Source organism: Oncorhynchus keta, unplaced genomic scaffold (genome assembly GCF_023373465.1).
Source record: "Oncorhynchus keta strain PuntledgeMale-10-30-2019 unplaced genomic scaffold, Oket_V2 Un_contig_12248_pilon_pilon, whole genome shotgun sequence".
Lineage (NCBI taxonomy): Eukaryota > Metazoa > Chordata > Actinopteri > Salmoniformes > Salmonidae > Oncorhynchus > Oncorhynchus keta.
In genome coordinates, this window is record NW_026277808.1 from 166,922 (window position 1) to 193,016 (window position 26,095).

The 26,095-nt window shown below is 38.0% G+C and overlaps 1 protein-coding gene and 2 long non-coding RNA genes across 15 annotated transcripts in view; all 3 read left to right on the forward strand.

The window, feature by feature from the left end:
- LOC118383563 (condensin complex subunit 3-like) overlaps nt 1-26,095 on the forward strand; it is a 65,041-nt gene that overhangs the window by 23,824 nt on the left and 15,122 nt on the right. Inside the window, exons 9-13 of the mRNA XM_052500894.1 lie at nt 12,881-13,021; nt 13,820-13,943; nt 14,082-14,168; nt 17,789-17,977; nt 18,563-18,673. Of these exons, the coding sequence (XP_052356854.1) occupies nt 12,881-13,021; nt 13,820-13,943; nt 14,082-14,168; nt 17,789-17,977; nt 18,563-18,673 (652 nt within the window). The remainder of the gene's footprint in view (nt 1-12,880; nt 13,022-13,819; nt 13,944-14,081; nt 14,169-17,788; nt 17,978-18,562; nt 18,674-26,095) is intronic.
- On the forward strand, nt 837-10,768 carry LOC127917832 (uncharacterized). 13 transcript variants are annotated; one of them, XR_008097830.1, is made up of 7 exons: nt 2,025-2,135; nt 4,243-4,398; nt 7,931-8,244; nt 8,317-8,468; nt 8,918-9,145; nt 9,526-9,861; nt 10,169-10,768. It is a non-coding gene; the product is annotated as an uncharacterized LOC127917832 (long non-coding RNA). The 13 variants fall into 13 exon arrangements; XR_008097833.1 differs by lacking the exon at nt 2,025-2,135 and adding an exon at nt 2,191-2,726; XR_008097831.1 differs by lacking the exons at nt 2,025-2,135; nt 4,243-4,398 and adding an exon at nt 837-1,372.
- LOC127917833 (uncharacterized) lies at nt 10,876-12,615 on the forward strand. Its single transcript, XR_008097841.1, has 3 exons — nt 10,876-10,960; nt 12,177-12,304; nt 12,337-12,615. It is a non-coding gene; the product is annotated as an uncharacterized LOC127917833 (long non-coding RNA).

Below are 26,095 nucleotides of genomic sequence, written 5' to 3' on the forward strand. Positions count from 1 at the left end.
ACAGTGTAGTAGTGTTAACATGTTATAATGGTATATGAAGACAGTGTAGTAGTGTTATAACTGGTATATGAAGACAGTGTAGTAGTGTTAACATGTTATAACAGGTATATGAAGACAGTGTAGTAGTGTTAACATGTTATAACAGGTATATGAAGACAGTGTAGTAGTGTTAACATGTTATAACAGGTATATGAAGACAGTGTAGTAGTGTTAACATGTTATAACTGGTATATGAAGACAGTGTAGTAGTGTTATCATGTTATAACTGGTATATGAAGACAGTATAGTGTTAACATGTTATAACTGGTATATGAAGACAGTGTAGTAGTATTAACATGTTATAACTGGTATATGGAGACAGTGTAGTAGTGTTAACATGTTATAACTGGTATATGGAGACAGTGTAGTAGTGTTAACATGTTATAACTGGTATATGAAGACAGTGTAGTAGTGTTAACATGTTATAACTGGTATATGAAGACAGTGTAGTAGTGTTAACATGTTATAACTGGTATATGAAGACAGTGTAGTAGTGTTAACATGTTATAACAGGTATATGAAGACAGTGTAGTAGTGTTATCATGTTATAACTGGTATATGAAGACAGTGTAGTAGTGTTAACATGATATAACAGGTATATGAAGACAGTATAGTAGTGTTATAACTGGTATATGAAGACAGTATAGTGTTAACATGTTATAACTGGTATATGAAGACAGTATAGTGTTAACATGTTATAACTGGTATATGAAGACAGTATAGTGTTAACATGTTATAACTGGTATATGAAGACAGTGTAGTAGTGTTAACATGTTATAACTGGTATATGAAGACAGTGTAGTGGTATTAACATGTTATAACTGGTATATGAAGACAGTGTAGTAGTGTTAACATGTTATAACTGGTATATGAAGACAGTGTAGTAGTGTTAACATGTTATAACTGGTATATGAAGACAGTGTAGTAGTGTTAACATGTTATAACTGGTATATGAAGACAGTGTAGTAGTGTTATAACTGGTATATGAAGACAGTGTAGTAGTGTTAACATGTTATAACTGGTATATGAAGACAGTGTAGTAGTGTTAACATGTTATAACTGGTATATGAAGACAGTGTAGTAGTGTTATAACTGGTATATGAAGACAGTGTAGTAGTGTTAACATGTTATAACTGGTATATGAAGACAGTGTAGTAGTGTTAACATGTTATAACAGGTATATGAAGACAGTGTAGTAGTGTTATAACTGGTATATGAAGACAGTGTAGTAGTGTTAACATGTTATAACAGGTATATGAAGACAGTGTAGTAGTGTTAACATGTTATAACAGGTATATGAAGACAGTGTAGTAGTGTTAACATGTTATAACTGGTATATGAAGACAGTGTAGTAGTGTTAACATGTTATAACTGGTATATGAAGACAGTGTAGTAGTGTTAACATGTTATAACAGGTATATGAAGACAGTGTAGTAGTATTAACATGTTATAACTGGTATATGAAGACAGTGTAGTAGTGTTAACATGTTATAACAGGTATATGAAGACAGTGTAGTAGTATTAACATGTTATAACAGGTATATGAAGACAGTGTAGTAGTGTTATCATGTTATAACTGGTATATGAAGACAGTGTAGTAGTGTTAACATGTTATAACAGGTATATGAAGACAGTGTAGTAGTGTTATCATGTTATAACTGGTATATGAAGACAGTGTAGTAGTGTTAACATGTTATAACTGGTATATGAAGACAGTGTAGTAGTGTTAACATGTTATAACAGGTATATGAAGACAGTGTAGTAGTATTAACATGTTATAACTGGTATATGAAGACAGTGTAGTAGTGTTAACATGTTATAACAGGTATATGAAGACAGTGTAGTAGTATTAACATGTTATAACAGGTATATGAAGACAGTGTAGTAGTGTTATCATGTTATAACTGGTATATGAAGACAGTGTAGTAGTGTTAACATGTTATAACAGGTATATGAAGACAGTGTAGTAGTGTTATCATGTTATAACTGGTATATGAAGACAGTGTAGTAGTGTTAACATGTTATAACTGGTATATGAAGACAGTGTAGTAGTGTTATAACTGGTATATGAAGACAGTGTAGTAGTGTTATAACTGGTATATGAAGACAGTGTAGTAGTATTAACATGTTATAACTGGTATATGAAGACAGTGTAGTAGTGTTAACATGTTATAACTGGTATATGAAGACAGTGTAGTAGTGTTAACATGTTATAACTGGTATATGAAGACAGTATAGTAGTGTTATAACTGGTATATGAAGACAGTGTAGTAGTGTTAACATGTTATAACTGGTATATGAAGACAGTGTAGTAGTGTTAACATGTTATAACTGGTATATGAAGACAGTGTAGTAGTGTTAACATGTTATAACTGGTATATGAAGACAGTGTAGTAGTGTTAACATGTTATAACTGGTATATGAAGACAGTGTAGTAGTGTTAACATGTTATAACTGGTATATGAAGACAGTGTAGTAGTATTAACATGTTATAACTGGTATATGAAGACGGTGTAGTAGTATTAACATGTTATAACTGGTATATGAAGACAGTGTAGTAGTGTTAACATGTTATAACTGGTATATGAAGACAGTGTAGTGGTATTAACATGTTATAACTGGTATATGAAGACAGTGTAGTAGTGTTAACATGTTATAACTGGTATATGAAGACAGTGTTATAACTGGTATATGAAGACAGTGTTATAACTGGTATATGAAGACAGTGTTATAACTGGTATATGAAGACAGTGTAGTAGTGTTATCATGTTATAACTGGTATATGAAGACAGTATAGTGTTAACATGTTATAACTGGTATATGAAGACAGTATAGTGTTATCATGTTATAACTGGTATATGAAGACAGTATAGTGTTAACATGTTATAACTGGTATATGAAGACAGTGTAGTAGTGTTAACATGTTATAACTGGTATATGAAGACAGTGTAGTAGTATTAACATGTTATAACTGGTATATGGAGACAGTGTAGTAGTGTTAACATGTTATAATGGTATATGAAGACAGTGTAGTAGTGTTATAACTGGTATATGAAGACAGTGTAGTAGTGTTAACATGTTATAACAGGTATATGAAGACAGTGTAGTAGTGTTAACATGTTATAACAGGTATATGAAGACAGTGTAGTAGTGTTAACATGTTATAACAGGTATATGAAGACAGTGTAGTAGTGTTAACATGTTATAACTGGTATATGAAGACAGTGTAGTAGTGTTATCATGTTATAACAGGTATATGAAGACAGTGTAGTAGTGTTAACATGTTATAACTGGTATATGAAGACAGTGTAGTAGTGTTAACATGTTATAACTGGTATATGGAGACAGTGTAGTAGTGTTAACATGTTATAACTGGTATATGGAGACAGTGTAGTAGTGTTAACATGTTATAACTGGTATATGAAGACAGTGTAGTAGTGTTAACATGTTATAACTGGTATATGAAGACAGTGTAGTAGTGTTAACATGTTATAACTGGTATATGAAGACAGTGTAGTAGTGTTAACATGTTATAACTGGTATATGAAGACAGTGTAGTAGTGTTATCATGTTATAACTGGTATATGAAGACAGTGTAGTAGTGTTAACATGATATAACAGGTATATGAAGACAGTATAGTAGTGTTATAACTGGTATATGAAGACAGTATAGTGTTAACATGATATAACTGGTATATGAAGACAGTATAGTGTTAACATGTTATAACTGGTATATGAAGACAGTATAGTGTTAACATGTTATAACTGGTATATGAAGACAGTGTAGTAGTGTTAACATGTTATAACTGGTATATGAAGACAGTGTAGTGGTATTAACATGTTATAACTGGTATATGAAGACAGTGTAGTAGTGTTAACATGTTATAACTGGTATATGAAGACAGTGTAGTAGTGTTAACATGTTATAACTGGTATATGAAGACAGTGTAGTAGTGTTAACATGTTATAACTGGTATATGAAGACAGTGTAGTAGTGTTATAACTGGTATATGAAGACAGTGTAGTAGTGTTAACATGTTATAACTGGTATATGAAGACAGTGTAGTAGTGTTAACATGTTATAACTGGTATATGAAGACAGTGTAGTAGTGTTATAACTGGTATATGAAGACAGTGTAGTAGTGTTAACATGTTATAACTGGTATATGAAGACAGTGTAGTAGTGTTAACATGTTATAACAGGTATATGAAGACAGTGTAGTAGTGTTATAACTGGTATATGAAGACAGTGTAGTAGTGTTAACATGTTATAACAGGTATATGAAGACAGTGTAGTAGTGTTAACATGTTATAACAGGTATATGAAGACAGTGTAGTAGTGTTAACATGTTATAACTGGTATATGAAGACAGTGTAGTAGTGTTAACATGTTATAACTGGTATATGAAGACAGTGTAGTAGTGTTAACATGTTATAACAGGTATATGAAGACAGTGTAGTAGTATTAACATGTTATAACTGGTATATGAAGACAGTGTAGTAGTGTTAACATGTTATAACAGGTATATGAAGACAGTGTAGTAGTATTAACATGTTATAACAGGTATATGAAGACAGTGTAGTAGTGTTATCATGTTATAACTGGTATATGAAGACAGTGTAGTAGTGTTAACATGTTATAACAGGTATATGAAGACAGTGTAGTAGTGTTATCATGTTATAACTGGTATATGAAGACAGTGTAGTAGTGTTAACATGTTATAACTGGTATATGAAGACAGTGTAGTAGTGTTAACATGTTATAACAGGTATATGAAGACAGTGTAGTAGTATTAACATGTTATAACTGGTATATGAAGACAGTGTAGTAGTGTTAACATGTTATAACAGGTATATGAAGACAGTGTAGTAGTATTAACATGTTATAACAGGTATATGAAGACAGTGTAGTAGTGTTAACATGTTATAACTGGTATATGAAGACAGTGTAGTAGTGTTAACATGTTATAACTGGTATATGAAGACAGTGTAGTAGTATTAACATGTTATAACTGGTATATGAAGACAGTGTAGTAGTGTTAACATGTTATAACTGGTATATGAAGACAGTGTAGTAGTGTTATAACTGGTATATGAAGACAGTGTAGTAGTGTTATAACTGGTATATGAAGACAGTGTAGTAGTGTTAACATGTTATAACTGGTATATGAAGACAGTGTAGTAGTGTTAACATGTTATAACTGGTATATGAAGACAGTGTAGTAGTGTTAACATGTTATAACTGGTATATGAAGACAGTATAGTAGTGTTATAACTGGTATATGAAGACAGTGTAGTAGTGTTAACATGTTATAACTGGTATATGAAGACAGTGTAGTAGTGTTAACATGTTATAACTGGTATATGAAGACAGTGTAGTAGTGTTAACATGTTATAACTGGTATATGAAGACAGTGTAGTAGTGTTAACATGTTATAACTGGTATATGAAGACAGTGTAGTAGTGTTAACATGTTATAACTGGTATATGAAGACAGTGTAGTAGTATTAACATGTTATAACTGGTATATGAAGACGGTGTAGTAGTATTAACATGTTATAACTGGTATATGAAGACAGTGTAGTAGTGTTAACATGTTATAACTGGTATATGAAGACAGTGTAGTGGTATTAACATGTTATAACTGGTATATGAAGACAGTGTAGTAGTGTTAACATGTTATAACTGGTATATGAAGACAGTGTTATAACTGGTATATGAAGACAGTGTAGTAGTGTTATCATGTTATAACTGGTATATGAAGACAGTGTAGTAGTATTAACATGTTATAACTGGTATATGGAGACAGTGTAGTAGTGTTAACATGTTATAATGGTATATGAAGACAGTGTAGTAGTGTTATAACTGGTATATGAAGACAGTGTAGTAGTGTTAACATGTTATAACAGGTATATGAAGACAGTGTAGTAGTGTTAACATGTTATAACAGGTATATGAAGACAGTGTAGTAGTGTTAACATGTTATAACAGGTATATGAAGACAGTGTAGTAGTGTTAACATGTTATAACTGGTATATGAAGACAGTGTAGTAGTGTTATCATGTTATAACTGGTATATGAAGACAGTATAGTGTTAACATGTTATAACTGGTATATGAAGACAGTGTAGTAGTATTAACATGTTATAACTGGTATATGGAGACAGTGTAGTAGTGTTAACATGTTATAACTGGTATATGAAGACAGTGTAGTAGTGTTAACATGTTATAATGGTATATGAAGACAGTGTAGTAGTGTTATAACTGGTATATGAAGACAGTGTAGTAGTGTTAACATGTTATAACTGGTATATGAAGACAGTGTAGTAGTGTTAACATGTTATAACAGGTATATGAAGACAGTGTAGTAGTGTTATCATGTTATAACTGGTATATGAAGACAGTGTAGTAGTGTTAACATGATATAACAGGTATATGAAGACAGTATAGTAGTGTTATGACTGGTATATGAAGACAGTATAGTGTTAACATGTTATAACTGGTATATGAAGACAGTATAGTGTTAACATGTTATAACTGGTATATGAAGACAGTATAGTGTTAACATGTTATAACTGGTATATGAAGACAGTGTAGTAGTGTTAACATGTTATAACTGGTATATGAAGACAGTGTAGTGGTATTAACATGTTATAACTGGTATATGAAGACAGTGTAGTAGTGTTAACATGTTATAACTGGTATATGAAGACAGTGTAGTAGTGTTAACATGTTATAACTGGTATATGAAGACAGTGTAGTAGTGTTAACATGTTATAACTGGTATATGAAGACAGTGTAGTAGTGTTATAACTGGTATATGAAGACAGTGTAGTAGTGTTAACATGTTATAACTGGTATATGAAGACAGTGTAGTAGTGTTAACATGTTATAACTGGTATATGAAGACAGTGTAGTAGTGTTATAACTGGTATATGAAGACAGTGTAGTAGTGTTATAACTGGTATATGAAGACAGTGTAGTAGTGTTAACATGTTATAACAGGTATATGAAGACAGTGTAGTAGTGTTAACATGTTATAACAGGTATATGAAGACAGTGTAGTAGTGTTAACATGTTATAACTGGTATATGAAGACAGTGTAGTAGTGTTATAACTGGTATATGAAGACAGTGTAGTAGTGTTATAACTGGTATATGAAGACAGTGTAGTAGTGTTAACATGTTATAACAGGTATATGAAGACAGTGTAGTAGTGTTAACATGTTATAACAGGTATATGAAGACAGTGTAGTAGTGTTAACATGTTATAACAGGTATATGAAGACAGTGTAGTAGTGTTATCATGTTATAACTGGTATATGAAGACAGTGTAGTAGTGTTAACATGTTATAACTGGTATATGAAGACAGTGTAGTAGTGTTATAACTGGTATATGAAGACAGTGTAGTAGTGTTATAACTGGTATATGAAGACAGTGTAGTAGTATTAACATGTTATAACTGGTATATGAAGACAGTGTAGTAGTGTTAACATGTTATAACTGGTATATGAAGACAGTGTAGTAGTGTTAACATGTTATAACAGGTATATGAAGACAGTGTAGTAGTGTTAACATGTTATAACTGGTATATGAAGACAGTGTAGTAGTGTTAACATGTTATAACTGGTATATGAAGACAGTGTAGTAGTGTTATAACTGGTATATGAAGACAGTGTAGTAGTGTTATAACTGGTATATGAAGACAGTGTAGTAGTGTTATAACTGGTATATGAAGACAGTGTAGTAGTATTAACATGTTATAACTGGTATATGAAGACAGTGTAGTAGTGTTAACATGTTATAACTGGTATATGAAGACAGTGTAGTAGTGTTAACATGTTATAACAGGTATATGAAGACAGTGTAGTAGTGTTAACATGTTATAACAGGTATATGAAGACAGTGTAGTAGTGTTAACATGTTATAACTGGTGTATATTTGTATATAATCGAACACCTTTGGGATGAATTGGAAAGCCTACTGCAGGGCCTAATCGCCCCCAACATCAGTACCCGTTTGGAATGAGATGTTGGATGAGCAGTTGTCCACGTACCTTTTGGTTATGTAGTGTGTCTATAACATGTAGATATGTCAAGGTAGCCTGGGTGCCAGTCAGTTTGTGCTCTCTTGCCAACTCCTTATGGATTTTTGATGGCATGACACTGAGTGTGAAGTGTTAACGATTATTACTGTGTAATACCAGGTATATGAAGTGTTATAACTATTACTGTGTAATACCAGGTATATGAAGTGTTATAACTAATGTGTAATACAGGTATATGAAGTGTTATAACTATTACTGTGTAATACCAGGTATATGAAGTGTTATAACTATTACTGTGTAATACCAGGTATATGAAGTGTTATAACTATTACTGTGTAATACCGGGTATATGAAGTGTTATAACTATTACTGTGTAATACCAGGTATATGAAGTGTTAACTATTACTGTGTAATACCAGGTATATGAAGTGTTATAACTATTACTGTGTAATACCAGGTATATGAAGTGTTATAACTATTACTGTGTAATACCAGGTATATGAAGCGTTATAACTATTACTGTGTAATACCAGGTATATGAAGTGTTATAACTATTACTGTGTAATACAGGTATATGAAGTGTTATAACTATTACTGTGTAATACAGGTATATGAAGTGTTATAACTATTACTGTGTAATACCAGGTATATGAAGTGTTATAACTATTACTGTGTAATACCAGGTATATGAAGTGTTATAACTATTACTGTGTAATACCAGGTATGTGAAGTGTTATAACTAATGTGTAATACCGGGTATATGAAGCGTTATAACTATTACTGTGTAATACCGGGTATATGAAGTGTTATAACTATTACTGTGTAATACCAGGTATATGAAGTGTTATAACTATTACTGTGTAATACCAGGTATATGAAGTGTTATAACTATTACTGTGTAATACCAGGTATATGAAGCGTTATAACTATTACTGTGTAATACCAGGTATATGAAGTGTTATAACTATTACTGTGTAATACCAGGTATATGAAGCGTTATAACTATTACTGTGTAATACCAGGTATATGAAGTGTTATAACTATTACTGTGTAATACCGGGTATATGAAGTGTTATAACTATTACTGTGTAATACCAGGTATATGAAGCGTTATAACTATTACTGTGTAATACCAGGTATATGAAGTGTTATTACTATTACTGTGTAATACCAGGTATATGAAGTGTTATAACTATTACTGTGTAATACCAGGTATATGAAGTGTTATAACTATTACTGTGTAATACCAGGTATGTGAAGTGTTATAACTATTACTGTGTAATACCAGGTATATGAAGTGTTATAACTATTACTGTGTAATACCAGGTATATGAAGTGTTATAACTATTACTGTGTAATACCAGGTATATGAAGTGTTATAACTATTACTGTGTAATACCAGGTATATGAAGTGTTATAGCTATTACTGTGTAATACCAGGTATATGAAGTGTTATAACTATTACTGTGTAATACCAGGTATATGAAGTGTTATAACTAATGTGTAATACCAGGTATATGAAGTGTTATAACTATTACTGTGTAATACCAGGTATATGAAGTGTTATAACTATTACTGTGTAATACCAGGTATATGAAGTGTTATAACTATTACTGTGTAATACCAGGTATATGAAGTGTTATAACTATTACTGTGTAATACCAGGTATATGAAGTGTTATAACTATTACTGTGTAATACCAGGTATATGAAGTGTTATAACTATTACTGTGTAATACCAGGTATATGAAGTGTTATAACTAATGTGTAATACCAGGTATATGAAGTGTTATAACTATTACTGTGTAATACCAGGTATATGAAGTGTTATAACTAATGTGTAATACCAGGTATATGAAGTGTTATAACTAATGTGTAATACCAGGTATATGAAGTGTTATAACTAATGTGTAATACCAGGTATATGAAGTGTTATAACTATTACTGTGTAATACCAGGTATATGAAGTGTTATAACTATTACTGTGTAATACCAGGTATATGAAGTGTTATAACTATTACTGTGTAATACCAGGTATATGAAGCGTTATAACTATTACTGTGTAATACCAGGTATAATACCAGGTATATGAAGTGTTATAACTAATGTGTAATACCAGGTATATGAAGTGTTATAACTATTACTGTGTAATACCAGGTATATGAAGTGTTATAACTATTACTGTGTAATACCAGGTATATGAAGTGTTATAACTATTACTGTGTAATACCAGGTATATGAAGTGTTATAACTATTACTGTGTAATACCAGGTATATGAAGTGTTATAACTATTACTGTGTAATACCAGGTATATGAAGTGTTATAACTAATGTGTAATACCAGGTATATGAAGTGTTATAACTATTACTGTGTAATACCAGGTATATGAAGTGTTATAACTATTACTGTGTAATACCAGGTATATGAAGTGTTATAACTATTACTGTGTAATACCAGGTATATGAAGCGTTATAACTATTACTGTGTAATACCAGGTATATGAAGCGTTATAACTATTACTGTGTAATACCAGGTATATGAAGTGTTATAACTATTACTGTGTAATACCAGGTATATGAAGTGTTATAACTATTACTGTGTAATACCAGGTATATGAAGTGTTATAACTATTACTGTGTAATACCAGGTATATGAAGCGTTATAACTATTACTGTGTAATACCAGGTATGGTAACTGTTATTACTGTGTAATACCGGGTATGGTAACTTATTACTGTGTAATACCGGGTATGGTAACTGTTATTACTGGGTAATACCAGGTATGGTAACTGTTATTACTGGGTAATACCGGGTACGGTAACTGTTATTACTGGGTAATACCGGGTACGGTAACTGTTATTACTGGGTAATACCGGGTACGGTAACTGTTATTACTGTGTAATACCGGGTATGGTAACTGTTATTACTGTGTAATACCGGGTATGGTAACTGTTATTACTGGGTAATACCGGGTATGATAACTGTTATTACTGGGTAATACCAGGTACGGTAACTGTTATTACTGGGTAATACCGGGTATGGTAACTGTTATTACTGGGTAATACCGGGTATGATAACTGTTATTACTGGGTAATACCGGGTACGGTAACTGTTATTACTGGGTAATACCAGGTACGGTAACTGTTATTACTGTGTAATACCGGGTATGGTAACTGTTATTACTGTGTAATACCGGGTATGGTAACTGTTATTACTGGGTAATACCGGGTATGGTAACTGTTATTACTGGGTAATACCATGTATGGTAACTGTTATTACTGTGTAATACCGGGTACGGTAACTGTTATTACTGTGTAATACCGGGTACGGTAACTGTTATTACTGGGTAATACCGGGTACGGTAACTGTTATTACTGTGTAATACCGGGTACGGTAACTGTTATTACTGGGTAATACCGGGTATGGTAACTGTTATTACTGTGTAATACCGGGTATGGTAACTGTTATTACTGGGTAATACCGGGTACGGTAACTGTTATTACTGTGTAATACCGGGTACGGTAACTGTTATTACTGGGTAATACCGGGTACGGTAACTGTTATTACTGTGTAATACCGGGTATGGTAACTGTTATTACTGGGTAATACCAGGTACGATAAGTGTTATTACTGGGTAATACCAGGTACGGTAACTGTTATTACTGGGTAATACCAGGTACGGTAACTGTTATTACTGGGTAATACCAGGTACGGTAACTGTTATTACTGGGTAATACCAGGTACGGTAACTGTTATTACTGGGTAATACCGGGTATGGTAACTGTTATTACTGGGTAATACCGGGTATGGTAACTGTTATTACTGGGTAATACCGGGTATGGTAACTGTTATTACTGTGTAATACCGGGTACGGTAACTGTTATTACTGTGTAATACCGGGTACGGTAACTGTTATTACTGTGTAATACCGGGTACGGTAACTGTTATTACTGTGTAATACCGGGTACGGTAACTGTTATTACTGTGTAATACCGGGTATGGTAACTGTTATTACTGGGTAATACCATGTATGGTAACTGTTATTACTGGGTAATACCGGGTACGGTAACTGTTATTACTGGGTAATACCAGGTACGGTAACTGTTATTACTGGGTAATACCGGGTACGGTAACTGTTATTACTGGGTAATACCGGGTACGGTAACTGTTATTACTGGGTAATACCGGGTACGGTAACTGTTATTACTGGGTAATACCGGGTACGGTAACTGTTATTACTGGGTAATACCAGGTACGGTAACTGTTATTACTGGGTAATACCGGGTACGGTAACTGTTATTACTGGGTAATACCGGGTACGGTAACTGTTATTACTGGGTAATACCGGGTACGGTAACTGTTATTACTGGGTAATACCGGGTACGGTAACTGTTATTACTGGGTAATACCGGGTACGGTAACTGTTATTACTGGGTAATACCGGGTACGGTAACTGTTATTACTGGGTAATACCGGGTACGGTAACTGTTATTACTGGGTAATACCGGGTACGGTAACTGTTATTACTGGGTAATACCAGGTATGGTAACTGTTATTACTGGGTAATACCGGGTATGGTAACTGTTATTACTGGGTAATACCGGGTATGGTAACTGTTATTACTGGGTAATACCGGGTATGGTAACTGTTATTACTGGGTAATACCGGGTATGGTAACTGTTATTACTGGGTAATACCGGGTATGGTAACTGTTATTACTGGGTAATACCGGGTATGGTAACTGTTATTACTGGGTAATACCAGGTATGGTAACTGTTATTACTGTGTAATACCAGGTATGTGAAGTGTGTCCCGGTGTTGTCTGAAGAGCTGAAAGGAGACTTTGCTCAGCTGGAGCTGGTCATGACTAAAGAGTTCATCTCTCAACAACTCATCCACCTCACCGGCTGTCTGGATACCAATGAAGAGGGAGGAAGGTGAGAGGAGGGGGGATGGATGTGTGGAGGGAGGAGGGGAATGGTGAGAGAGGTGGAGGGGGGATGGGTGGGTGATGGGAGGGGGGATGGGTGAGAGAGGGGAGGAGGGGGGTGGGTGAGGGAGGAGGAGGAGGGGAGTGGGTGAGAGGTGGAGGGAGGGGAATGGTGAGAGGTGGAGGAAGCTATGGGTGAGAGGTGGAGGGAGGGGGAATGGTGAGAGGTGGAGGAGGGGGGAATGGTGAGAGGTGGAGGAGGGGGAGGGGAATGGTGAGAGGTGGACGAAGCTATGGGTGAGAGGTGGAGGAAGCTATGGGTGAGAGGTGGTGGGGAATGGTGAGAGGTGGTGGAGTAGGTGGTGATGGGTGAGAGGAGGAGGGGATTGATTTGTGAGAGGAGGTGATGGGTGAGAGAGGTGGAGGAGGGGGGGGGGTGGGTGAGAGGTGGAGGAGTAGAGGATGGTTGGGGGAGGTAATGTAGCCATCAGTGGTTGAGTTCGTGCTTGACAACATAACAGACGCCTGGATAGATATTTATCAGATGATGTAGTAATCTGATCTCTTTAACATATCAGCTAACGACTCAGTCGATAACGTGGTACACAACCATTGGTTGATTCAAAGACAGTGCGTCTAGTCGGGCAGGAAGTCAACAAGCATTTCGCTACACTCGCATTTAACATCTGCTAACCATGTGTATGTGACAAATAAAATTGAAGTTAATCAGGTTTATCTTTCTCCTTGTATATGGTGCTACAGAAAGTGTTCATGTAACTCTCTGTGTGTGTGTGTGTGTGTATAGGAAGCGTGTGGTGGCTGTGTTACAGGAGATGCTGGTCCTACCTCAGACTCCTCCCTCTCTGGTCTCTCTGCTGACGGAGAAACTACTGACCCTGATACCTGACGACCACAGACGCGTTCAGACCGTAGGTTACACACACACACACACACACACACACACACACACACACACACACACACACACACACACACACACACACACACACACACACACAGTAGATGAAGGTGTAGTGAAAGTTTTAACCTGTGCGTGTGCGCACCAGGTGGCGGAGGTGATCTCGGAGGTGCGTGAGCCCATCGTCATCAGACAGCCGCTGGATGAGAACGAGAACCGCAAGAAACAAGTGAAGGTATTCGCTCCGCTGTATCTCTCCTTTATTCTCTATCCAATCCTCCATCCCTCCTCTCCATCCTCTACCTCTCTCGTCTTCCCTCTCTCCATCCTCTACCTCTCTCCTCTTCCCTCTCTCCATCCTCTACCTCTCTCCTCTTCCCTCTCTCCATCCTCTACCTCTCTCCTCTTCTCTCTCTCCATCCCTCTCTCCTCTTCTCTCTCTCCATCCCTCTCTCCTCTTCTCTCTCTCCATCCCTCTCTCCTCTTCTCTCTCTCCATCCCTCTCTCCTCTTCTCTCTCTCCATCCCCCTCTCCTCTTCTCACTCTCCATCCCTCTCTCTCCATCCCCCTCTCCTCTTCCCTCACTCTCTCCTCTTCTCTCTCTCCATCCTCTACCTCTCTCTCCTCTTCCTTCTCTCTCTCCATCCTCTACCTCTCCTCTTCCCTCTCTCCTCTTTCCTCTCTCTCTCCTCTTTCCTCTCTCCTTTACCTCTTCCCTCTCTCCTCTTCTCTCTTTCCATCCTCTCCCTCTCTCTCTTCTTCTCTCTTTCCATCCTCTCCCTCTCTCTTCTCTCTTTCCATCCTCTCCCTCTCTCTTCTCTCTTTCCATCCTCTCCCTCTCTCTTCTCTCTTTCCATCCTCTCCCTCTCTCTCCTTTACCTCTTCTCTATCCTCCTTCCCTCTTTCCATACTCTACCCCTCTCCTTTTCCTCTCCTTCTCTATCTAATCCTCAATCCTCTCCTCTCTCCTTCCAGTTAGCTGAGGTGAAGGTTTGTATCCTAGAGTCTAATTCAAATCAATGTTATTAGTCAGGTGTTTGGTAATCAAATGTTATTAGTCAGGTGCTTGGTAATCAGATGTTATTAGTCAGGTGTTTGGTAATCAAATGTTATTAGTCAGGTGTTTGGTAATCAAATGTTATTAGTCAGGTGTTTGGTAATCAGATGTTATTAGTCAGGTGTTTGGTAATCAAATGTTATTAGTCAGGTGCTTGGTAATCAAATGTTATTAGTCAGGTGTTTGTAATCAAATGTTATTAGTCAGGTGTTTGGTAATCAAATGTTATTAGTCAGGTGTTTGGTAATCAGATGTTATTAGTCAGGTGTTTGGTAATCAAATGTTATTAGTCAGGTGTTTGGTAATCTGATGTTATTAGTCAGGTGTTTGTAATCAAATGTTATTAGTCAGGTGTTTTTGGTAATCAAATGTTATTAGTCAGGTGCTTGGTAATCAGATGATATTAGTCAGGTGTTTGGTAATCAGGTGTTATTAGTCAGGTGTTTGGTAATCTGATGTTATTAGTCAGGTGTTTGGTAATCAAATGTTATTAGTCAGGTGTTTGGTAATCAGATGTTATTAGTCAGGTGTTTGGTAATCAAATGTTATTAGTCAGGTGTTTGGTAATCAAATGTTATTAGTCAGGTGCTTGGTAATCAAATGTTATTAGTCAGGTGCTTGGTAATCAGATGTTATTAGTCAGGTGTTTGGTAATCAAATGTTATTAGTCAGGTGCTTGGTAATCTGATGTTATTAGTCAGGTGTTTGGTAATCAAATGTTATTAGTCAGGTGTTTGGTAATCAGATGTTATTAGTCAGGTGCTTGGTAATCAAATGTTATTAGTCAGGTGTTTGGTAATCTGATGTTATTAGTCAGGTGTTTGTAATCAAATGTTATTAGTCAGGTGCTTGTAATCAAATGTTATTAGTCTGTAATCAAATGTTATTAGTCAGGTGTTGGTAATCAATGTTATTATCAGGTGCTTTAATCAAATGTTATTAGTCAGGTGTTTGGTAATCTGATGTTATTAGTCAGGTGTTTGGTAATCAAATGTTATTAGTCAGGTGTTTGGTAATCAGATGTTATTAGTCAGGTGCTTGGTAATCTGATGTTATTAGTCAGGTGTTTGGTAATCAAATGTTATTAGTCAGGTGTTTGGTTAATCAAATGTTATTAGTCAGGTGTTTGGTAATCAAATGTTATTAGTCAGGTGTTCAAATGTTAATCAAATCAGATGTTATTAGTCAGGTGTTTGGTAATCAGATGTTATTAGTCAGGTGTTTGGTAATCAAATGTTATTAGTCAGGTGTTTGGTAATCAAATGTTATTAGTCAGGTGTTTGGTAATCAAATGTTATTAGTCAGGTGTTTGGTAATCAGATGTTATTAGTCAGGTGTTCGGTAATCAAATGTTATTAGTCAGGTGTTTGGTAATCAGATGTTATTAGTCAGGTGTTTGGTAATCTGATGTTATTAGTCAGGTGTTTGGTAATCAAATGTTATTAGTCAGGTGTTTGGTAATCAAATGTTATTAGTCAGGTGTTTGGTAATCAGATGTTATTAGTCAGGTGTTTGGTAATCAGATGTTATTAGTCAGGTGTTTGGTAATCAAATGTTATTAGTCAGGTGTTTGGTAATCAAATGTTATTAGTCAGGTGCTTGGTAATCTGATGTTATTAGTCAGGTGTTTGGTAATCAAATGTTATTAGTCAGGTGTTTGGTAATCAGATGTTATTAGTCAGGTGTTTGGTAATCAGATGTTATTAGTCAGGTGTTTGGTAATCTGATGTTATTAGTCAGGTGTTTGGTAATCAAATGTTATTAGTCAGGTGCTTGGTAATCTGATGATATTAGTCAGGTGCTTGGTAATCTGATGTTATTAGTCAGGTGTTTGGTAATCAAATGTTATTAGTCAGGTGTTTGTAATCAAATGTTATTAGTCAGGTGTTATTAGTCAGGTGTTTAATCAGATGTTATTAGTCAGGTGCTTGGTAATCAGATGATATTAGTCAGGTGTTTGGTAATCAGGTGTTATTAGTCAGGTGCTTGGTAATCCAATCAAATGTTATTAGTCAGGTGCTTGGTAATCAGATGTTATTAGTCAGGTGTTTGGTGGTAAACCAATGAAATGTTATTAGTCAGGTGCTTGGTAATCAGATGATATTAGTCAGGTGTTTGGTAATCAGGTGTTATTAGTCAGGTGTTTGGTAATCCAATCAAATGTTATCATGAGCTATTCTACCTCCGGAGAGGAGGTCTAAACTCTCTTAGTAAATAATGTGGTCTATAGCTTATCATGAGCTATTCTACCTCCGGAGAGCATGTATAAACTCTAAGTAAATAATGTTGTCTATAGCTTATCATGAGCTATTCTACCTCCGGGGGGCAGGTATAAACTCCCAATGGAGGTCAGTGGTCGCTGTTCCGATGTCCAGAAGCTCTTTACGGTCTGTAACCTCCCCCTCTCTCTCTCTCCTCTCTCTCTCTCTCTCTCTCTCTCTGTCTCTCTCTGTCTCTCTCTCTCTCTGTCTCTCTCTCTCTCCTCTCTCTCTGTCTCTCTCTCCTCTCTCTCTGTCTCTCTGTCTCTCTCTGTCTTTCTGTCTCTCTCTCTGTCTTTCTGTCTGTCTCTCTCTGTCTTTCTGTCTCTCTCTCTGTCTGTCTGTCTCTCTCTCTCTCTGTCTGTCTGTCTCTCTCTCTGTCTGTCTGTCTGTCTCTCTCTCTGTCTGTCTCTCTCTCTCTCTCTCTCTCTCCCTGTCTCTCTCTCTCTCTCTCTTTCTCTCTTTCTCTCTTTCTCTCTTTCTCTCTTTCTCTCTCTCTGTCTCTCTCTCTGTCTCTCTCTCTGTCTCTCTCTCCTTCAGCTAGCGGAGGTGAAAGTTGGTATCCTAGAAGCGAAACAGGCCTTAGAGGATTGTATCAGTAACCAGGAGTTCAACAGAGCAGCGGAGCTGAAGGACTCTATAACTGACCTGGAGAACCTGAGGAACAACATCCTGCAGGAGGAGACCACACAGCAGGACGACAAGGAGACAGAGACACGCATGGAGAAGGTACAGACACACACACACAGCAGGACGACAAGGAGACAGAGACACGCATGGAGAAGGTACAGACACACACACACACACAGCAGGACGACAAGGAGACAGAGACACGCATGGAGAAGGTACAGACACACACACACACACAGCAGGACGACAAGGAGACAGAGACACGCATGGAGAAGGTACAGACACACACACACACACAGCAGGACGACAAGGAGACAGAGACACGCATGGAGAAGGTACAGACACACACACACACAGCAGGACGACAAGGAGACAGAGACACGCATGGAGAAGGTACAGACACACACACACACACACACAGCAGGACGACAAGGAGACAGAGACACGCATGGAGAAGGTACAGACACACACACACACACAGCAGGACGACAAGGAGACAGAGACACGCATGGAGAAGGTACAGACACACACACACACACAGCAGGACGACAAGGAGACAGAGACATGGAGAAGGTACAGACACACACACACACACACACACAGCAGGACGACAAGGAGACACGCATGGAGAAGGTACAGACACGTTATTGTCTCCATAAATAAATGCTGTGTTCTCTCTGTCAGACGGACCCAGAGACTCTCCTGCGCTGTCTGACCATGTGTGTTGAGCTGCTGAAACAGATGAACATCAAGACGAGGATCGGTCCCACCATGTCAGCTCTCCTCTCCTCTCTGGTACTATACTGTCTAATCTAATGTATAGGATCCATCATGTCAGCTCTCCTCTCCTCTCTGGTACTATACTGTCTAATCTAATGTATAGGATCCACCATGTCAGCTCTCCTCTCCTCTCTGGTACTATACTGTCTAATCTAATGTATAGGATCCATCATGTCAGCTCTCCTCTCCTCTCTGGTACTATACTGTCTAATCTAATGTATAGGATCCACCATGTCAGCTCTCCTCTCTGGTACTATACTGTCTAATCTAATGTATAGGATCCACATGTCATGTCAGACCTAATCTAATGTATAGGATCTCCTCTCCTCTCTGGTACTATACTGTCTAATCTAATGTATAGGATCCATCATGTCAGCTCTCCTCTCCTCTCTGGTACTATACTGTCTAATCTAATGTATAGGATCTAATCATAGGATCCACCATGGCATGTCAGCTCTCCTCTCCTCTCTGGTACTATACTGTCTAATCTAATGTATAGGATCCATCATGTCAGTCTCTCCCATGTCAGCTCTCCTCTCTGGTACTATACTGTCTAATCTAATGTATAGGATCCACCATGTCAGCTCTCCTCTCCTCTCTGGTACTATACTGTCTAATCTAATGTATAGGATCCACCATGTCAGCTCTCCTCTCCTCTCTGGTACTATACTGTCTAATCTAATGTATAGGATCCATCATGTCAGCTCTCCTCTCCTCTCTGGTACTATACTGTCTAATCTAATGTATAGGATCCACCATGTCAGCTCTCCTCTCCTCTCTGGTACTATACTGTCTAATCTAATGTATAGGATCCACCATGTCAGCTCTCCTCTCCTCTCTGGTACTATACTGTCTAATCTAATGTATAGGATCCATCATGTCAGCTCTCCTCCTCTCTGGTACTATACTGTCTAATCTAATGTATAGGATCCATCATGTCAGCTCTCCTCTCCTCTCTGGTACTATACTGTCTAATCTAATGTATAGGATCCATCATGTCAGCTCTCTCCTCTCTGGTACTATACTGTCTAATCTAATGTATAGGATCCATCATGTCAGCTCTCCTCTCCTCTCTGGTACTATACTGTCTAATCTAATGTATAGGATCCATCATGTCAGCTCTCCTCTCCTCTCTGGTACTATATAATCTAATGTATCTCATGTCAGCTCTCCTCTCTGGTACTATATGTCTAATCTAATGTATAGGATCCATCATGTCAGCTCTCCTCTCCTCTCTGGTACTATACTGTCTAATCTAATGTATAGGATCCATCATGTCAGCTCTCCTCTCCTCTCTGGTACTATACTGTCTAATCTAATGTATAGGATCCATCATGTCAGCTCTCCTCTCCTCTCTGGTACTATACTGTCTAATCTAATGTATAGGATCCATCATATGTCAGATCCATCATGTCAGCTCTCCTCTCCTCTCTGGTACTATACTGTCTAATCTAATGTATAGGATCCATCATGTCAGCTCTCCTCTCCTCTCTGGTACTATACTGTCTAATCTAATGTATAGGATCCATCATGTCAGCTCTCCTCTCTGGTACTATACTGTCTAATCTAATGTATAGGATCCATCATGTGCTCTCCTCCTCTCTGGTACTATACTGTCTAATCTAATGTATAGGATCCATCATGTCCTCTCCTCTCTGGTACTATACTGTCTAATCTAATGTATAGGATCCATCATGTCAGCTCTCTCTCCTCTCTGGTACTATACTGTCTAATCTAATGTATAGGATCCATCATGTCAGCTCTCCTCTCCTCTCTGGTACTATACTGTCTAATCTAATGTATAGGATCCATCATGTCAGCTCTCCTCTCCTCTCTGGTACTATACTGTCTAATCTAATGTATAGGATCCATCATGTCAGCTCTCCTCTCTGGTACTATACTGTCTAATCTAATGTATAGGATCCATCATGTCAGCTCTCCTCTCCTCTCTGGTACTATACTGTCTAATCTAATGTATAGGATCCACCATGTCAGCTCTCCTCTCCTCTCTGGTACTATACTGTCTAATCTAATGTATAGGATCCATCATGTCAGCTCTCCTCTCCTCTCTGGTACTATACTGTCTAATCTAATGTATAGGATCCATCATGTCAGCTCTCCTCTCCTCTCTGGTACTATACTGTCTAATCTAATGTATAGGATCCACCATGTCAGCTCTCCTCTCCTCTCTGGTACTATACTGTCTAATCTAATGTATAGGATCCACCATGTCAGCTCTCCTCTCCTCTCTGGTACTATACTGTCTAATCTAATGTATAGGATCCATCATGTCAGCTCTCCTCTCTGGTACTATACTGTCTAATCTAATGTATAGGATCCATCATGTCAGCTCTCCTCTCCTCTCTGGTACTATACTGTCTAATCTAATGTATAGGATCCACCATGTCAGCTCTCCTCTCCTCTCTGGTACTATACTGTCTAATCTAATGTATAGGATCCATCATGTGGTACTATACTGTCTAATCTAATGTATAGGATCCTCTCTCCTCTCTGGTACTATACTGTCTAATCTAATGTATAGGATCCATCATGTCAGCTCTCCTCTCTGGTACTATACTGTCTAATCTAATGTATAGGATCCACCATGTCAGCTCTCCTCTCCTCTCTGGTACTATACTGTCTAATCTAATGTATAGGATCCACCATGTCAGCTCTCCTCTCCTCTCTGGTACTATACTGTCTAATCTAATGTATAGGATCCATCATGTCAGCTCTCCTCTCCTCTCTGGTACTATACTGTCTAATCTAATGTATAGGATCCACCATGTCAGCTCTCCTCCTCTCTGGTACTATACTGTCTAATCTAATGTATAGGATCCACCATGTCAGCTCTCCTCTCCTCTCTGGTACTATACTGTCTAATCTAATGTATAGGATCCACCATGTCAGCTCTCCTCTCTGGTACTATACTGTCTAATCTAATGTATAGGATCCATCATGTCAGCTCTCCTCTCCTCTCTGGTACTATACTGTCTAATCTAATGTATAGGATCCACCAAGCTCTCCTCTCCTCTCTGGTCTATACTGTCTAATCTAATGTATAGGATCCACCATGTCAGCTCTCCTCTCCTCTCTGGTACTATACTGTCTAATCTAATGTATAGGATCCACCATGTCAGCTCTCCTCTCCTCTCTGGTACTATACTGTCTAATCTAATGTATAGGATCCATCATGTCAGCTCTCCTCTCTGGTACTATACTGTCTAATCTAATGTATAGGATCCACCATGTCAGCTCTCCTCTCCTCTCTGGTACTATACTGTCTAATCTAATGTATAGGATCCACCATGTCAGCTCTCTCTCTCCTCTCTGGTACTATACTGTCTAATCTAATGTATAGGATCCATCATGTCAGCTCTCCTCTCCTCTCTGGTACTATACTGTCTAATCTAATGTATAGGATCCATCATGTCAGCTCTCCTCTCCTCTCTGGTACTATACTGTCTAATCTAATGTATAGGATCCACCATGTCAGCTCTCCTCTCCTCTCTGGTACTATACTGTCTAATCTAATGTATAGGATCCATCATGTCAGCTCTCCTCTCCTCTCTGGTACTATACTGTCTAATCTAATGTATAGGATCCACCATGTCAGCTCTCCTCTCTGGTACTATACTGTCTAATCTAATGTATAGGATCCACCATGTCAGCTCTCCTCTCCTCTCTGGTACTATACTGTCTAATCTAATGTATAGGATCCACCATGTCAGCTCTCTCTCCTCTCTGGTACTATACTGTCTAATCTAATGTATAGGATCCATCATGTCAGCTCTCCTCTCCTCTCTGGTACTATACTGTCTAATCTAATGTATAGGATCCATCATGTCAGCTCTCCTCTCCTCTCTGGTACTATACTGTCTAATCTAATGTATAGGATCCACCATGTCAGCTCTCCTCTCCTCTCTGGTACTATACTGTCTAATCTAATGTATAGGATCCATCATGTCAGCTCTCCTCTCCTCTCTGGTACTATACTGTCTAATCTAATGTATAGGATCCATCATGTCAGCTCTCCTCTCTGGTACTATACTGTCTAATCTAATGTATAGGATCCACCATGTCAGCTCTCCTCTCCTCTCTGGTACTATACTGTCTAATCTAATGTATAGGATCCACCATGTCAGCTCTCCTCTCCTCTCTGGTACTATACTGTCTAATCTAATGTATAGGATCCATCATGTCAGCTCTCCTCTCCTCTCTGGTACTATACTGTCTAATCTAATGTATAGGATCCATCATGTCAGCTCTCCTCTCCTCTCTGGTACTATACTGTCTAATCTAATGTATAGGATCCATCATGTCAGCTCTCCTCTCTGGTACTATACTGTCTAATCTAATGTATAGGATCCATCATGTCAGCTCTCCTCTCCTCTCTGGTACTATACTGTCTAATCTAATGTATAGGATCCACCATGTCAGCTCTCCTCTCTCTGGTACTATACTGTCTAATCTAATGTATAGGATCCACCATGTCAGCTCTCTCTCTCTCTGGTACTATACTGTCTAATCTAATGTATAGGATCCATCATGTCAGCTCTCCTCTCCTCTCTGGTACTATACTGTCTAATCTAATGTATAGGATCCATCAGCTCTCCTCTCCTCTCTGGTACTATACTGTCTAATCTCTCCTCTCCTCTCTGGTACTATACTGTCTAATCTAATGTATAGGATCCACCATGTCAGCTCTCCTCTCCTCTCTGGTACTATACTGTCTAATCTAATGTATAGGATCCACCATGTCAGCTCTCCTCTCTGGTACTATACTGTCTAATCTAATGTATAGGATCCACCATGTCAGCTCTCCTCTCCTCTCTGGTACTATACTGTCTAATCTAATGTATAGGATCTACCATGTCAGCTCTCCTCTCCTCTCTGGTACTATACTGTCTAATCTAATGTATAGGATCCACCATGTCAGCTCTCCTCTCCTCTCTGGTACTATACTGTCTAATCTAATGTATAGGATCCACCATGTCAGCTCTCCTCTCCTCTCTGGTACTATACTGTCTAATCTAATGTATAGGATCCACCATGTCAGCTCTCTCTCTCTGGTACTATACTGTCTAATCTAATGTATAGGATCCACCATGCTCTCCTCTCCTCTCTGGTACTATACTGTCTAATCTAATGTATAGGATCCACCATGTCTCTCCTCTCTGGTACTATACTGTCTAATCTAATGTATAGGATCCACCATGTCAGCTCTCCTCTCCTCTCTGGTACTATACTGTCTAATCTAATGTATAGGATCCACCATGTCAGCTCTCCTCTCTCTGGTACTATACTGTCTAATCTAATGTATAGGATCCACCATGTCAGCTCTCCTCTCCTCTCTGGTACTATACTGTCTAATCTAATGTATAGGATCCACCATGTCACTCTCCTCTCCTCTCTGGTACTATACTGTCTAATCTAATGTATAGGATCCACCATGTCAGCTCTCCTCTCTGGTACTATACTGTCTAATCTAATGTATAGGAGCTCTCTCCTCTCTGGTACTATACTGTCTAATCTAATGTATAGGATCCACCATGTCAGCTCTCCTCTCCTCTCTGGTACTATACTGTCTAATCTAATGTATAGGATCCATCATGTCAGCTCTCCTCTCTGGTACTATACTGTCTAATCTAATGTATAGGATCCACCATGTCAACTCTCCTCTCCTCTCTGGTACTATACTGTCTAATCTAATGTATAGGATCCATCATGTCAGCTCTCCTCTCCTCTCTGGTACTATACTGTCTAATCTAATGTATAGGATCCATCATGTCAGCTCTCCCTCCTCTCTGGTACTATACTGTCTAATCTAATGTATAGGATCCACCATGTCAGCTCTCCTCTCCTCTCTGGTACTATATACTAATGTATAGGATCCATCATGTCAGCTCTCCTCTCTGGTCTATATGTATAGGATCCACCATGTGCTCTCCTCTCCTCTCTGGTACTATACTGTCTAATCTAATGTATAGGATCCATCATGTCAGCTCTCCTCTCCTCTCTGGTACTATACTGTCTAATCTAATGTATAGGATCCATCATGTCAGCTCTCCTCTCCTCTCCTCTCTGGTACTATACTGTCTAATCTAATGTATAGGATCCATCATGTCAGCTCTCCTCTCTGGTACTATACTGTCTAATCTAATGTATAGGATCCATCATGTCAGCTCCTCCTCTCTGGTACTATACTGTCTAATCTAATGTATAGGATCCACCATGTCAGCTCTCCTCTCCTCTCTGGTACTCTCTAATCTAATGTATAGGATCCATCCTCCTCTCTCTGGTACTATACTGTCTAATCTAATGTATAGGATCCACCATGTCAGCTCTCCTCTCCTCTCTGGTACTATACTGTCTAATCTAATGTATAGGATCCACCATGTCAACTCTCCTCTCCTCTCTGGTACTATACTGTCTAATCTAATGTATAGGATCCATCATGTCACTCTCCTCTCCTCTCTGGTACTATACTGTCTAATCTAATGTATAGGATCCACCATGTCAGCTCTCCTCTCCTCTCTGGTACTATACTGTCTAATCTAATGTATAGGATCCACCATGTCAGCTCTCCTCTCCTCTCTGGTACTATACTGTCTAATCTAATGTATAGGGTCTGGTACTATACTGTCTAATCTAATGTATAGGATCCATCATGTCAGCTCTCCCTCTCTGGTACTATACTGTCTAATCTAATGTATAGGATCCACCATGTCAGCTCTCTCTCTCCTCTCTGGTACTATACTGTCTAATCTAATGTATAGGATCCATCATGTCAGCTCTCCTCTCTGGTACTATACTGTCTAATCTAATGTATAGGATCCATCATGTCAGCTCTCCTCTCCTCTCTGGTACTATACTGTCTAATCTAATGTATAGGATCCACCATGTCAGCTCTCTCCTCTCTGGTACTATACTGTCTAATCTAATGTATAGGATCCACCATGTCAGCTCTCCTCTCCTCTCTGGTACTATACTGTCTAATCTAATGTATAGGATCCATCATGTCAGCTCTCCTCTCCTCTCTGGTACTATACTGTCTAATCTAATGTATAGATCCATCATGTCAGCTCTCCTCTCTGGTACTATACTGTCTAATCTAATGTATAGGATCCATCATGTCAGCTCTCCTCTCTGGTACTATACTGTCTAATCTAATGTATAGGATCCATCATGTCAGCTCTCCTCTCTGGTACTATACTGTCTAATCTAATGTATAGGATCCACCATGTCAGCTCTCCTCTCCTCTCTGGTACTATACTGTCTAATCTAATGTATAGGATCCATCATGTCAGCTCTCCTCTCTGGTACTATACTGTCTAATCTAATGTATAGGATCCACCATGTCAGCTCTCCTCTCTGGTACTATACTGTCTAATCTAATGTATAGGATCCATCATGTCAGCTCTCCTCTCCTCTCTG